This window comes from Clytia hemisphaerica, unplaced genomic scaffold (assembly GCF_902728285.1).
Source record: "Clytia hemisphaerica strain Z4C2 unplaced genomic scaffold, Clytia hemisphaerica genome assembly, whole genome shotgun sequence".
NCBI classification, from domain to species: Eukaryota; Metazoa; Cnidaria; class Hydrozoa; order Leptothecata; family Clytiidae; genus Clytia; species Clytia hemisphaerica.
The window spans coordinates 513,433-530,305 of NW_027103359.1; the positions used below are offsets into that span (position 1 = coordinate 513,433).

Consider the following 16,873-nt stretch of genomic DNA (forward strand, 5'->3'; position numbering starts at 1 on the left):
AAATTTTGTTAGACAAAATTTTTATATGAAAATATCCAAACTTTTTGAAGCCTTGGGATGTTCTTAACTTTTTGAGTTTTAAGCCTAAAAATGTTCTTAACATGTTGTTATTTTTGACATTTTTTTAAGTATTTTTGTCCATTTTCGTTTTTGTTATAGAGTCTGCAAAGCCTTAAAAAGCCTTGTTCTTAACAATTTGACCATCGAAGCTTTATGTTTTTATGTAGTTTATTCTTGTAAAAAAACGAGTAATTAACTTTTCAATCTAGGTATTGACAGTATTAGTACTGCCAGTGACGGTATTTCAGTGTCAAACGTGTCATGCGGGGACTGAATAAAAAATTTAGCAATTTTTTTCTTGATTTAATTTAATTTGGAATGGTTTTCATTTCAATGTACAGTAAACTTCTTCATTTTAAAACATACCAACTAGCTCCGCTACGCCAAAAAAATTAAGTGACAGTGAAATAGGGGGTGTATGAGGTTATGAGTTTACACTCAAAGGTTAATGAACTCCACAACAGGTACCACCTTTGGAAAAATTTTGAGGTCTTGCTATTTAAGCATGACACACTTATTTTTTATAAGAACAAACTATGTAAGAACATAAGGCTTCAATGGCCAAAATGTTAAGAGCAAGTTAAGAACATTTTAAGGCTTTGTGGACTTTAGAACGCCGAATTTTGGATGTTCTTATAAAGAAAAACATGTATACATTACTCATACCCTAATCTTAATTGAATGCATTTTGATTTGACCTTCAACACTAAAAAGCTAACAAAATAGAATCTACATTTAAAACCAATTATATATAAAGTAAAATTGGTGAAACATTTAAAGTATTTTTTAAGTCTTTAAGCCACTTGTCTTTAGCATTAGTGAACAGATCAAGCTCATATCCAGTCCCTTTTTTCGCTTTTTCATGATTTTGATTGTTTCACGTCCATCAGTAAAATCAACAAGTGGTACAAGTAGCTCTTGTTAAGAGATTGTGAAAAAATTTTGTTTTTTGATTTATGAAGTGACGTGGTTGTAACTGGCTCCTGACTCAATTAGAAAACAAATAATATGAAATTAAACGCCCACAGATACGATCTAGCAACTTCAGCGTGATTACGAAGAATACCTAGTGAAAGTTTTTAAAAGAATGACGAATTTTGTTACATAATTAGCAATGAATTATTCACTGTTTGTCTTACTAAAAGTGTTGCATAATAAAAAGTAGCCCATGGAGCTGACCTTGGATAACCTGATAATAACAGCTGGTCATAATTTTCTTACTGGTACGGTAAACCTCAGAAGGCGCTTGAAAATTAACCACCTGAGGAAAAAAGTCCTCCCGCTGGAAGTTCTACAACAAGAATCTTGTTGTGTGCCGGAAAGTCAAAAAATAAATTTTCCCGGTACAGCGCCCTATTTTTAAACACAATCACGCAACCACGTTGTCATCCCCAGTCCTATTAGGCGAGCGCAGTCCTTCCAAATTCGAGCTAGCATATTCGTCAGACTTTTTGTTTTCACCCATCCCTTTAGAGCTTTAGTGTGGTGGGCAGAAAAAAATCACGATCTGATCTCAGGTTAGCCTTGGAGGCATCCAACTTAAAAACGATATAGTACCATAAATACACTTCCTTCTCACTGAGCTAGTGGGATTTTACCAGCCAGTGGGGTAAAAATGATATGTATTCCGTAGCTTGGTGGCCTAAAACTGTGGAGGCAATTTTTGAAAAATAGGCTTTTGCTCCCCCTTTTAAAAGTAAAATACTTTGTAAAGATGACGCGAACAAAGCGAACACGAATAAACTAGTAGTCAGAGGCGCCTTTTTCCACCCCTAGTCTTTCGGCGCCCTTAAAAAAGTCAGCCACTGGGGGGTAGCTACTGTATGTATTACATGCTGGATTTCAGTATGGTTTTCCCCAAAAGTTTATCCATGATGAAATGCAAAAAAAATCCTGATTAAAAAAAGCGTTTAAAGAATCTGCCAGTAAATTAAAACTCAAAAATCCCCTTCGTATGAAAATTATATGGATTATCAAATTTTTGTTTTCATTGTTGATTGGACTTTGTATGGATGTGTAACCTGGCTGTATTATTTGAATTCTTCGAAAATTGAGAAACTCAAAAAGTTAAGAACATTACGAAGGTTTCAAAATTTTTAGATGTTCTTATAAAAAAACATGTATTTACATTACTGATGGACGCCAGAGAATACCCTGGTGTAGGCTCCGGCGAGCTTGCAATATATGGTGTATTGAAAGCGACGGACTTTGTTCTTGATCTGTCGGACTTATGTGACGTGAATTGAAAAAACGACATTGAAACATTTACAATCATAAAATATCAAACTGATTATGTAATCATTTTCAAACTTTATAATACACCCCTGTCTCACAGTCCCGGTGGAACTTTTTTCCAACAGTGGGATAAAAATTCCTATTGTAATTCCAATGGGGATAGAAATTCTATTATTCCAAGGTTGAAAAATCCAGTAGGTATGGTTTTGGAGTGCAATTTTTTAGCAGGGAATTTTCGAGTGGGGATGAAATCAAAGTAAATTTCCCATTGGGGCTGAAGTTCCAGGGTAATTTCCAATTAGGGACGATATTTTTTCCAAATTTTCCAGTGGGACTGGGGTCCAAGCGGGTCTGTGACACAGGGGTGTTATAATGTATAACATGATACCAGCAATATAACTCTATAACATCATTCAAACATTTCTACACCACTATATAATAAATAATATAATCACCCATTATTTGCAACCTTTCACGCTTCAGCACCCATATGGCTCACAAAGACACACTGCTATCGAAACAGCCAGAACACTAGAACAGTTATGTGTATTATTTATTTTCAAATTATCATTTTAAAATCACCATCAAAGACCAATCTTTGACTTTAATCAAGTAAGTAAAGAAAAATCATATTGTCGGAAGAGTTTAAATGATTTTAATACATTCTTCTCAAACACGTTTTTTTTATAAGAACACCCAAAATTTTTGAAGCTTTCGGATGTTCTTAACTTTTTGGATTTCAAGCCTAAAAATGTTCTTAAAATGTTCTTATTTTCTCCATTTTGTGACCGATTTTCCTAAAGAATTGGATGTTCGCAAGACCTTAAAATGTTCTTAACTTGTTCTTATTATTTTGGCAGTTAAAGCCTTATGTTCTTATATATTTAGTTTATTCTTATAAAAAACGTGTGAAAGAAGGAGTGTGAGTATTTGAGTATTGACTCCAAGGCGATATTGTTTAATGCATAGTGATACCCAGTTTCCTCGTTAAATAAAAACGTTTTTTTCTTAAGTGCTTAGAAGAATAATTATTAAGTGCTTTAATACCATGAATCTTTTATGTCAAAAAATGTAATGATCCCGGACACTATTCTGGTATTAATTTATGAATGGCGAATCCTCTGGCGGTGCTTGTGTTCCGGTATTTTACAATGATATATTGCCAGCCTTCCGGTTTTTTCACCCTCTCTGAAGCTTCCCAGCTGTCACACAACGTTGTTTCAAAGTTCATCTAACGTTATATGGACGTTGTGAATATTAGAAAAACGTTGAAACAAAGTTACGAGAGCTAGCTTAAATGTTACGAGACCGAATAATATTTCATGATATTTCTAGGATTGAAACATCATATCTAAAGTCTGTTCACGATAAGTGTGCACTCTTTTTTCTTTTACCTATAACTTTTGAAGGAATTCTTAAATCTTTAGAAATTTGGTATCGTTGGAGAGATATTTGGGAGTGAAACAATTTGAAATAAAAAAGTCTTTAAAAAAATTCTAAAAACGAAGATGAAAATGAAGAAGAAAAAAATGAAGATCTTGTAGAGAAGTGCTATAACTTTCATTTTCATTGGAGAGATTCTTTGATCTTAGGAGGTCATCACTGTGAAAAAATTTCACTACTACACTTTTTTATAAGAATAATTTTATAAGAACATTGAGGCTCAAAATCGCCAAAAAATAAGAACATTTTTAGAAAAATGATGAGCCTGAAATTATTCAATCTCAAGCAATTAGGTGTCAAAGTAGTAAAAATTGCTTATAACGACTAAAATACCTCAATTACACCCTATAAATAAGAACAACATAAGAACAATAAGAACAGCCGAGCCTCAGCAAAACTTTACTGGTTCTTAGACTACTGGGTATAGATTCAAAGAAGAAATAATAATAGTAGTCCATTATTCATTCAAGTATACCATCTTGATGGTAACAAGATATGAGTAATAGAAACTATTTTAATTGATGATAAGTAAGTGACAATGTGCTTAGTTTAGCAGGAAAAAAGTAGGAAGTCTTAAAGTTCATCAGTTCTCAGAATTTGCTGAATAACCCATTGTCATCATCAGTAATTACCAACTTTAAAATGATTTATTTCAAACTTTTTTTCCTGCTTCCTACCACAAATGTGGAAAGAAATTGTTTAAAAGTAAAATGTCAAAATACTTTTCCTCCGGGGGAGGGGGATGGGTGTCGGTTATATGCAAACCAGAGGGGTCCCTTCTATAAAGTAGCAATTGATTCTTTTGAAGGGTCTCAAAATTTCAAAATATAAAAAATCGAATCCCTCAAAGGGTCATAAAATCTGGTAATTTTAGACTAAAAATTGAAAAAAATGTCTCTCAAAGGGTCGCAAAAACGTCAAAATTAAGTCTCTCAATTTCAAACTTTGTCAACCTAGGAACTCCCCCCCCCGGCTTTAACTCTTTCATTTCATATTCCTTACTTGTTAGTAGATTCTAAACGTGAAAGAAATTAAACACAACACGGCGATCAAGCAGCCCAAAATAACAAGAAGAAGATGAAAACAAAACAAGCAAAACCACGAAACTCTTCAAACTTCCTATTTCTTTAAATCCATGATAAATAAAATGTTAAGCAATATAGTCCAATCCAAGTAATTCAAAATCAATAGGAATCATCTAAATATTTACTGAAAGCAAACTAGGAAATTAAGTCTTTGTTTCTGCACTCAACATTATTTTTGAATACACCGTTTCGACCGTAGTCGCGCGGTCAGGCGCGTACCACTTTATTATTTGATTATCCCCTAAACTCGATCCAATCCTTTTTGAATACCCTTTTTTATTGTCTATAAGTGCGAAAAAAAGACTGGGACGGTTTTAGGGTGGTACAACGGACAAAAAAATGCCCGCGTTGCAATTGGCGGCTAAGTAAGTAAGTCTGCGACCGCAGTCGGAGGCGACCCGAAGGCTCCTCTTTCGATACCTATCTACCCGAAGATAGGGGAGGGCGCCACTCTTTCTCCCTGGATTTCTCCACTTACCCTTGATCCTTCTCTTAGTTGCTGAGCATCAAGCAGAGAGGCATCAAGTACCATTTTAGGGATCTTTGGTATGATCCGGCTGGGGGTTGAACTCACAACCTTGCGAACCGTAGCCGGATGCTCTACCACTATACTACGGTCGCTACGGTCTAGTCTAGCAAGCTAGACGAATAATTCATACATAGTAGAAATAAAGCAAAAAGTAATAAAGGGAACAATTTTAAACTAAACCCCGTATAATTATTATTGGTATTGGTATTATTAGTATTACACGCATTATGAACGACTCCAGTCTAGCTACGGTCGAGAATGTACGGTCGAGTGTATTCAGAAGTCATTACTACTTAAAGCCTATGTTAAAAAGTTATAGACCGTTGAAAAGATATTCTCGAGCAGAACAACCAAACGAGTAGTTCAAAAGTAGTAAAGGTTTTTGAAAAATTAAGAAAAAACGAAGTTTTTTCCTACTACTTTAAAAATCATTTTCTAGAATATTTGAATCTGGCAGATTTCAAACAAAACTGTGTTCAGATTTATCGTATCTTTCTTGAATGAAAGGTTTTACAGAAGGCCTACAATAGTCAACAAAATGACCGAAAGTAGCTTAAACCTGCTCCTGTGAGAAACTGCTGTAGCTTTTGACTAAGAAAGATACGAAAAATCTGAGCACAAATTTGAAATCAGTCATATTCAAATATTAAAAAAAGTCCGATGTATAGTAGTAATTTTTGAACCAGTAAAAAATCTTCATTTGTCTTCTTCATTTATCAATTTTTCAAAACATTTGTCCTGTAGATTATTTTTCCTGGAAAATATCTTCCAGCAGTGTCTAACTTTTTAATATAGAAGAATGCGTGCTAAGAAGTGTTGAAAAAGTAAAGTGTTCAAATTTAGGGGAGGGGGATAAAGAAGCTTTAATACTGCGGCCCCCCGGCCCGGAACTGCGGGCATCAGTCTTAGTCTAAAGCTCAGAAAAGTTATATATAATTTCATTTTCACACAGAGAGCCTCTTGTCACACAATGTCATATCGAACAGAATCGACAATCGAATCAATCGAAACGATTCGAGAGCGCAATAGATCATGAAATTTAATTGACGGAATACAAAAGTGAAAGAAAGTAATAGTCAAGCCAAATATCACGAACTTTTTTATTATACCTTACGCCGAATATTACCTCGATTGATTCGTATATTGATTGGTATATTTTGAATTAGAATTAATCGATTCCGCTCGATTTAAATCGATTGATTCGACTGTCGATTTCGTTCAATGTGACAAAGTCTGACTTTTTCTTTTTTTAAATAAATTTTAATATGAAAAATAAAGATTAAATACACATATAGTCTTGTAATATATTAAAAATGTCAAAAGAAATATGATTAAACAGAAACGCAAAATATAAATAAAGAAATTTTGAGTTCCAAGTACAAGAAAACTTCTTTAAACCCTTTCACTAAAAGGGTGTCCAATCAAAGCTTATCAGGGTCGAATGACGTCAAAAGTAACAAAGTAAATTAGAACCTAGTCTCCTAGTGGCGGAAAGGGGTGTCCGAAAGTTACGGAATAGTAAGTTCCAATTATCCAATTCCGGACACACTTTTCATGATATTCATGACGTAATGTTTTCTACAGAAATACCCTGGTTTTAGCCAGTAGTGGCAAATTTAAACTAGACAAAAGTTGTATAAAACTTGCCACTACTGGCAAAAACCGGGGTCTTTCCGTAGAAAACATTATATCATAAATATAATGTCATTTTATGGCAACCAATAAGACTAAACAAAGAAGATACAACAAAAACACTGTAAAAAACAACAAAAAATAAGTTATAGAGTTGTAGAAAAGTATTAGAACTAAAAGACTCAACTCAAACTCGTATCAGTATGGGCAACGTGGGACGTAGGCTGCACGCATCACATCTGATATGTTTTGATATAGGGGATGCTAATCGTGTATTATAACATTCCTGTCCAAGACTTAATCTGTCTTAATTTTCTTTAAAAGTTTGGAAAATAAATTATCTTATTAACTTTTCTAAAACTCAAAAATAAAATTACGGGTGGAGAGGGGTAACTTTCGGAAATGAATTTTATACACGTTGAGCATCCCCTATGTCAAAACATATTATGGGGAATGCGTGCAGCCTACGTGGGACGAGAATCGAAATCATAGTAAAGTGAAAATATTCTTGCCAGTCAAACTCAAAGAAATAGATCTTATCAGAGTTTTTGATTTTTCTAAAAAAGCGATGCATCGTGGGATTGTTTCGGGAGTATTTCGATAGAAATCTCTTAGGAATTCCTCGATCTATTGTAACATGAATATTTCGATTTTGGAAGAAAGTTTCGAGGCTTTGCTCAAGGTTATAGGAGGTATCTAAAAGCCATAGAGCACAAAATCTAAGTTTCCCTTTAACATCTTAACAATGAACAATAGAATGTTTATTTATTTAGTTTTTAGATTGTCAATCGGTTGAGCTGAACCTGGTAGTCGTTTTAAATATTTACATTTTTCCATGAACTTAAATAAAAAATCAGATTTATCAATAGAATAACTGTCAATTCTCCTTGTCAATGAAGTTCGTTTAGACCATAGATATCTTATATAAAACACTAGATAGAGCTACTCTGTATTTCCCAAGCAACGGCAGGCGAAGAAAATAATGAGCCATCTTTGCTGAAAGTAGGTCACAGTAGGTCACAGTTCGGCACCGGCAATTTGGTAAATCAAGCAAAAAAACCTTAATGGCGCTAGGCGAAAGATAGGCTTGATCGATCGAGTTGCCGGCACCGAACTGATCTACTTATCAAAGATGGCGGATTATTTTACTTCAGCTAGGGACGGAGTAGCTCTATCTAGTGTTTTTATAAGATATCTGTGTTTTAGACTCACGATGATTTAGATTGATGATTATGTAATTAATGGGCTATTTCAAAAATAGTCTGTACCCCTATGTTGAGGAGGTGTGACATCCAGGACGGACTGAAAAATAAAAAAATCTAGGAGCATCTGGTTTTTATAAAATAAAAATAAAATCACTCCATGTCATTTATTTTACATATACCCCTTCTCAACTTATTACCTCCTCAACCATTTACTAAGGTCTACCATAAGTCCTATAGTAGCCACTTTAAGACAAACTGAGAATAAAAAACCCCGCAAGGCTTTAAAAGTCTCAAGCGGTCACGTGAGCCCATGGATTGTGGCCCAGCTCTCTGCTTCTAGCGCGTCTGGCAAGCTCATTCCACAACATTTGTCGTTCTTTCATAACACCCAGCATAACACTTTTATTCTCCATAGCTCGTCTCGATAAGTAGGGAATTACATCTTCAACAGGGCCATAGGGGACATATTTATAAGCAGAATATCCCGCCCCTCCAAGGGCGTAAGTAATGGCGTCGCACATACCCAAAAGTTGTCCAAAAAAGACGTTATCATCTGTGCGCTTGATACCGAACTCTTGCATCGTCTTGATAGCATGTCGCACGGACGCTTCATTGTGCGAAGCGGCCATAACGTTCGCGCCGCGGTCGCGAACTTCCTCAAGCATCATAAATAACATATCGTTGTAGCAAGCATGAGTGTTTTCCTTGTTGTCATGGATCGGATCTGCATAGCCATGTGCCTCCGCGCGGGCTCTTTCTTGTTCCATGTAAGCGCCACGGACAAGTTTACATGCGAACTTGAAGCCTTCTCGTCGAGCAAGTTCCATATCGATACGCAAATGAGCAGGTGTATCCTTAAAAGTAGGTAATTAAGGTTCATCGAATCATCAATGTATATCCTTGCCTCAAAGCTCCTTTCAAAGGTATACTAATCTACTCTTGAGAACTTCTAGGGAACGTCAAGATATAAATATATATAAAACCCCACTAATGCAAAGGGAGTTTCTGAGCAAGCCCATCTTTAGTATAACTACTAGTTAGGGAATTAATAAATTAATAAATTTTGAAACCCCAAATTTTAGGCTCAGGCTTCAAAAAATACTCATTTTTAGAGAAAGCTTAAGGACGTCAAGACTGGTCAAAACTTTACGGTTAAAAATAAAATTTTACAGTAAAATTGAAAGTTATGTTTTCCCAACTTAGGTTAGAAAATCAACTATTTCCATTTAAAATTATTTTTACCGTTTTTTGAGGGCTTTCGAATGTTATAGTTACTGGTTACAAATTTCGTATAATTTCCTTCAATATGTTAGAATATAAGAAATCTGCCTTGGAAACGGAGGGATTTTTGGCAATACCTTAGACAACTTTCTACCCACTTTACTTGTTAATTAGAAAGGTGAAAAGTTTGCCGTCTAAACCAGGACTTACCTTCAAATAGCATTGGTACGTATTGAAAATGATTGGTTTATCTCTGTTGAAAAATCTCATTGCTTCCAAGGTGATACGAGAAATGGCGGGTTGGAAATATGTTTGCTCTGCATCGACCATTAATCTAACGTTCTTGTCTTTTGCACGCTATAAATTTTGTGGTAAAAATAATCTCACACGATGACAGTTAAAAGCCCCCCCCCCCTTCCCAAAAGTCAAGTCGACATATTTTCCGATTCTCGGGTTGCAAAATTATAGCAGTGCAGTCGAAGAAATTCACGCGATTTTATTCCCAAGTTACTTGCTTTACAACTTACAGTTAGTTACTAGTGTTGATAAAGAATATTTCATGAACTATTTCACAAGGGAGATTATCAGCTTTAAAATTGTTTCAGGGCGATGCGAGTATTTATGAAATGGAGCTAAAATATTTTGTGGAGCTTAGAAATCTAATACTAGTTATGTAGCCCTAACAAGCTGATTTATCTTTTGTATACAGAAAATAGCAGAAAGTAAGGGTAGAGTATAACAAATTATTTCAACAATCAACATATAAAGGGAAAGATTGTTACCTGGGCAACAGTCAACAAACGGTCTGTCATGTTTTCCATTTCTTTCAGTTCGGCGTCCGTCAAAGTGGCCAAGACTTCACCTCCTTTTTCACCCTAAGCATGAGTAGAATATTAGATAGATATTTTACATGCATTAACCAGTAATCTACGAGTTTTAGAGAGAGTCTCTCGATTGTATTCACGCGGTTCAGAGCCAACGGAAACTGACTGAAACATTAAAAATAAGCAAAGATTTGAGTCGGGACCTCCTGGTTATTGGCGCTGACATCTTAGGCACCGAAAGCATCACAGGCACAGCTCCTCGTTTCCCTATTTCAATTTTCGTTCATTCAATTTAAAGGCTGTTACCATTACTACAATTATGGTCGAAATATATTGAGAATTTTGTGTATTTTAACCTTTTTTTTAGAATCTTAGAGCTCGGGCGAGAATTGCACTTATTTCATTGGACATTTCGATTTTGGAGGGGTTCAGTTGCTTCTAGGCTATATTACTAGCCTTATTAGGAAAATTTTGAAATTTTGTATCCTTCTGAGATCCTAAGGTCTTAAACTCAGAGTTGAAGAAACTCTACATTCCAGAAGTAAATCAGAGCACTTAAAAATCATTTTTGGGTTTAAGATCTTGTAGGGAAATCCCCTTTATATAAAATATTTGTCCAAGATTGTAGATTCTAGTTTTAGACACGTGATCTAGATGAATATTGAAGCAATGTTTTGTGCCAGCTTAGGTTAATAACGCTAAATAACAGATCATCTATTCTGCTCATACCAAGGTCTGCTATTAAGAGATGTTGCGGATGTAAGCCATGACTTTTAGAGTGAATACATGTCATGCATATAGATTTATAAAAGCCGAAAAGTGTGCCGAGATTAGGTAGGAAATCCTACCTAGGTCACGTGACATTACAATAGCATTTCAGCGCTTGACCAAAAAGAAGCTTCGCGGGTTTTCGAAAACAATAGCAGCAATATTTTTTGCGATATTCACTTTTTTTTGCTTGGAAGCAAAAAGCTTAAAGCACGACATGTAGCCCTTCGGGCTTTACAGAAATCTGTGGTCATGAAGGGAGTATTCGAATTTTCTCGGAGATTAGCTTAGATAGACGTGATATACAGGGGGAGTTTGAAGCTGAGATGACCATAAGAAGTACCATCTGCGTAAAGTGCATACACGTTTCTTTTTTTATAAGAACAAACTATAAAAGAGCACAAGGCTTCGATGGCCAAAATTTTAAGAACAAGTTAAGAATACTTTAAGGTTTTATGGACTCAAAAACACTCGATTTCTTAGGAAATTGGGTAAAAATGATAAAAGATTGCGTTAAGAACATGTTAAGAACATTTTTAGGCTCGAAACCCAAAAAATTAAGAACATTCGAAGGCTTCAAAAATGTTGGATGTTCTTATGAAAAAAGCATGTATTCCTGGACGCAGAACGTGTATTATGAAATGTATTTTGTCTTAAACATTGTGTGGTCTTTCAAAGAAGGTCCTGAATGTGTCAATGTTAAGTACATTGTAAACCCACTTACACAAATGAAAATAAACTTGAGGGAAATCCTATGATCTTTTTTTGACACACAATTTACTTTCATATTTTGAAATTCGTACAAAAATGTCAAACAAAAAGTACATAGCTTATGAAACACCAACAAATTCTGTTAGTTTTGGGGATTATCAAGGTCAGTGGAAACCAGGTCTAATATGACGTCATCTCATTCAAAACACGGTAAATCTGTGTACATACTATAAAAGGTGTGTGAAAGGTTAGTATAACATGATACTGTAGGATGTATATTTTGATAAATATGTTTTTAGAAAGAGATCCTCATTTATTATTTCAAGTATGATACCATTTAGCTAAATGTCTGACATGTCTGTCTATTTTCTCACAATTGGAGGTGTGGCAAGTAGAAAAATGAGATGAATATGACAACCCGGACCCTCAGATATCTGTTTTCATCTAATCTAATATCGATTATTTCGTTAAAAGTTACATAAGAATAGAGGTCTGCACATTTAAATTATCAATAATACTGTTTATCAAGTTTTTTTTTTAATTTAACAAGACTCGGGCGATTCGGAATATCGTATAAAGAGGTCATAAGTAAGTTATGTTTACGTAGCCGGATTTAGCTACTAAAAAATTGTCGAAGGCGAAAAAACATGCTATTTTCAATTGAACATATAAGAACAATTTAATAAAACAAGTGCCTTAAATTTGTCTAAAGCCCAAGAACAAACCAAAGAACAATCTCAATATCATATTTGAGAAACGGCTAATATCAGGCCCCTAAGTAGAATTTTATAACATTTCAAGAATATCTTAAAAATATCAAAGGATTTATGTAAATCACGAAAAATATGATCAGGCTAGCCCTATTTTAAATATATTGGTTCTTATAAAAAGACATGTTATCAATTTAAAAAGAATTTCGCCATATAATGATCTTATCAGTCAACTATGAAATTTATTTTGATATTCGAAAATGTCAGATTGACATTTAAAATAGAATTTAAGTATCTAAGGACTTTCGTAATGTTTAACTTTTAAAGATGGTATAACTTTAGAAAACAAATTCATAAGTGACTATTTAAACCTTAAGTGTATACACCGCAAACAGATTTATCACGCCACAAACCAAGGAGCAGCAATAAGGAACTAGAAAAAAGTTTACCGGTGATTCTTTAAACAAACAACTATGTAACTTGTCATTTATATGTGGAGTCTACATGTATCTGATTAAGTGGAAAAATACTTTTAAGCATTTATACACCTCTCTTATACACCAATGAGAATTATAAAAACTTAAAAACTTTAATAAAATAACATTACCCTACCTTTGTGATTGGTTTTGCTCTGAAGAGTCTTGCAAGTTTCAATCGAGGTGTAAGAAACGAGTGCCACTCGTGGATGTCAATTTTTCTAAAGTGAAGATAGGGTGAATCAAAAAACGAGAAATATGAAAAAACTACCTATGAGGAACATAGACAAATAGTCTTGTGAAGCAACTTGGAAAATATAAGAGTAGGTGATCGTGTTCAAAAATAAAGGCCTGTTTTGTGACATTTTCAAAGTTGGCTGACAATTATGTTAATAAAATGAGTATTTTTGGTGGCTAACCGTTTATTTTTTCACCAAGGATAAGTAGAATGGTTAACCTTTCCAATTGTTTTGGAGCGAAATTAAGTGGCTTACTAGGTTACAAGATATTTCAAGATAAGCTATGAGTCGTTTATGTGGCTGACAACACTGGTGGCTTTTTGAAACCAACCAGTTTCAAAATGTTGCACTTTTATCTGTTTTGAGATAATATGATACCTCTAGTTACCGATTCAAGTGTCATTTTCAAACAAACCATTTCCTCCTTTGAGGTGGCTGACAAAATACATATTTGGACATATTTGGACCTGGAACCGCACATTTTACTCATTTTACCATTTTTTTCATCAAAATATGTTCTTTGTGTAAATACCGATCATCATATAAAATTTCAACGTTATATTTGAAATATTTTTCAAGTTATTCAAGAAATACTATATTTTTGAGTTCACTAAATGTCACACTATTTTTGAACATGATCAGGTCCCAATTCACATTTTACAGATCAATCTTTTAGACTGGATTACCTTTTAATATCAAAGAAATACAGATACATACCCATCGTTTGCAGTATCAATGATATCAAAGACTTGTTTCACTTCTGCTGAAGTCATGTCAACCTGTAGGGCAAAAAAAGAAAAATTCGTAATCCCTTGATGATATAGTTATAAATTCATGTAGCATCAGGTAGCATAGGAAGCAAACAATAAAATGTATGAGATTTTTTGGTATTTGCCTGAGCAACCTAAAAGTCTTTGAATATTAAGCTTGAATATTTTCACTTTATAGTTTTAATAAATACAGAATGAATCGGAGGTTGTTCTCAGGATCATAGAAGACTCTACAGACCTAATAATATAACCAGACGTTGATCTTATTCTTTTTAATTACAATAAAAAAAGAATTCTTACACCAAGGTCTTTCAATCCATGCTCAAAGGCATCCTCTGCAAAAGATCTCTCAGTTATGCAGTTTCCTTTATTTTCAGCCAGAAGATCAAAATAGACTTGTGTTTGGTTCAAGATTTGAGATAAACGTAACTGAAATAATGAAAAGAAGAATTTATTCTAGGGGCTATACCTCGGCTCTACCTAATAAAACTTTGGGAACTATTCACATAAAACTTTGGCCTAAAACACATAAAGATTTTGCCTAAATCATCTTAGAATAATGAAAAAAAGCGGTTAAGTCTTGATAGGTCTAATTAAAGGGTTTTGAAATCTGGAGGTATATATATAATATTAGAATAATATTAGAGATTCTATTTTCAGAAAAAGCTTTTGCCAAAGTCTCTAAGAAAGATTTGAACTCTGCTTACCAATAGAACAGGTCTTCCAAGGGCTGTGACTTTGATGGCTGCAAAACCATTTTCAGAAGTGTTACTTGTAGTGTCAATACATTTTAAAAAAACTTCCATATTTTCGTCACATTTTTCTTCTCCTTCATAAAAATATGTTCTTGCACTAATGACATTTTCTCGTCGGTCAGCAAAATCCATGTGAACTTTGAATTTATCTTCAAGATTTTCAAGGTTAATTTCATCTTCCTCCTCTATACACAAGAAAATTAATATATATGTGAATAAATGTTCTAAAAACTTTTATTATTTTGATTTTACTTTTTATTATACTGTACTTAACAAATAGAATATTCATCAGGAGAAAATTACGTTGCTATGACGGAATAAGACAAGGTATGTCAGCATTACACAAAGTTACGGTATGAGATTATCATTCAGAAATTGATTTAAAAACATCTAGAAAGGGCATTTAGAGATTTTAATTTCAATATTTCAGAAAAATCAAAAATAAAATTACCGTGAATCTTATCGGTAGTTGAACTAAAAATAAAAAAGGAGAATCTTAAAATAGCTGAGGATATTAGGTTTTTAAATCTCATCTCAAGAACAATTGAAAGCAAATATATTTTTGAGCAAAAAAAAACCGATTAAAAATCTTTGGCAAATTGTTTTGAAATTACCTATCTGTGATTGTAGATTGGGGAATGTCTGCTTCCACTGCGTAATCAAGGATAGCACCAACACCGTAGGCCTTCATCAATGACAAATATGACTTTATTTCTTCTTGAGTCTCACCGGCAACAAAATGTCCATAAAAGGAGTTCTTCATTAAAAAATCAAATCCTCTTTTTCCAAGCAATGTTCGGGAAATTTTGATAAGCTGAAAGAAAAGGTATCTTAAGTTTAGAAATCAAGGAATACTTCAACTGACAACTGTAATTTTGATATATACATGCTTTTGAAAATTATCAAAAAATGATACCCTTTTTAAAAATGCTTACCACTTTGTTCCTTTCCACCAGGAAATCAAATGAACAAAGCTTATAAACCATTAGAGCTCGTAAAATTTCTCTTGTTGATTTTCCCATGAAAGCTTTCTGAAAATCTTCAAACTCAAGATTGCTCTCTGTCTTTGAAGCAGATTTCGGTAATTTTACGGCTGCATTTCCACTAAAATGATCAGCAACTCCGGTCACTTTTGATCTTGTTGTTTGTTTTGGTATTGTATCATTCAATGAGCTTTGATGATGACTCCATTTTTGGGAGCTTACAATTGTCTTTAGGGTGCTAGAAAGGATCTTAGGATTTTGACGTTGAAAAACTTTGCAGCAATACATTATCTTGAAATAGTTTTTAGTCTTTATTAGGTTCTCCGCTGTTTTTTATTTGGTAATATTATGACTATCTATTCCTTTATTATAGTGAATATATTTGCGACATGTGCTCTCTGACTCTACGACGGTCTTCTTATATGAATTGATCAATGTTGTCCCTCAAAAGCAAATAGCAATAAAAAAACAATACAATAATCAAGCTTAAAGTACCACTCAGTGACAACTGTTATCTTGACCACATTTTTGTCCAGTGAAATTTGATAACTGTTACAAGCTTATCTATTTCAGTCTTCAGATGTCACACATAGACATAGATAGACATCGTATGGCATACCATGGATGGTGTGGTGCGATCATGATCTAATTAAATCTGTCAAAAAAGACGTATACTGTAATAAAAAGAAATGGAATTTGTAAGATAAAAGTAGTTAGAATGGTTTCTATATACTTTTAAAGTCTCCAATTGTAAATATCTTTGTTATTCGATATGTTTTTAAAAGAAATATCTTTCTTTGTTTGTGGGAGGATAAATCACAATTGCTCATGAGCCGCCATATTTGTTTATGTTTTGATCGCGAAAAAACTTTTTTTGCCGCCAAAATTACGTAAGTCGAAAGATACACCCCGCCCTCCGCCTCTCGTCTCTTTTTTATTAGGGGTGGGGTTTGGCTCATAATGTCGACCAGACTAGTTGTCGTGGGTCGGGTCGCCGACTTTCGAAGGTTGAATTTAGCGGTTTCTTTGTTTTTGAGTTGTGCATTTGTGCATAATTCTCGGTTAGTGTAAAACGCAGGTCACAGGTCACAGGTCACAGGTCAGTGTGTGATGACAGGTTAACTCTAATCAATGTCATTGCAGAGGAAAATGTTTGGAAAACACAAAGAATTCCAAGGCAAACTTAAAATCCGTAAATATAAAAAATCTTTAAAGCACCGTAAAACG

The 16,873-nt window shown here is 34.1% G+C and overlaps 1 protein-coding gene across 1 annotated transcript; it reads right to left on the minus strand.

The window, feature by feature from the left end:
* Positions 1-8,332: 8,332 nt before the first annotated feature.
* LOC136822044 (proline dehydrogenase 1, mitochondrial-like) lies at positions 8,333-16,293 on the minus strand. The gene is made up of 10 exons (XM_067078267.1): positions 15,599-16,293; positions 15,278-15,477; positions 15,115-15,137; positions 14,616-14,848; positions 14,209-14,337; positions 13,856-13,917; positions 13,036-13,120; positions 10,193-10,285; positions 9,621-9,767; positions 8,333-9,043 (listed from the first exon to the last, which is right to left on the minus strand). Exons 1-10 carry the CDS (start codon positions 15,932-15,934, stop codon positions 8,480-8,482), a joined length of 1,872 nt encoding a protein of 623 aa, XP_066934368.1. The 5' UTR covers positions 15,935-16,293; the 3' UTR covers positions 8,333-8,479.
* Positions 16,294-16,873: the final 580 nt, after the last annotated feature.

Coding starts and splice junctions, on each gene's coding strand:
- LOC136822044 (XM_067078267.1), bottom strand. CDS start 15,934: ATGTATTGCTGCAAAGTTTTTCAACGTCAAAATCCTAAGATCCTTTCT. Junction 15,478..15,598: donor TGGTGGAAAGGAACAAAGTG/GTAAGCATTTTT, acceptor CTTTTCTTTCAG/CTTATCAAAATTTCCCGAAC. Junction 9,768..10,192: donor GTTTGTTGACTGTTGCCCAG/GTAACAATCTTT, acceptor CAAAATTTATAG/CGTGCAAAAGACAAGAACGT.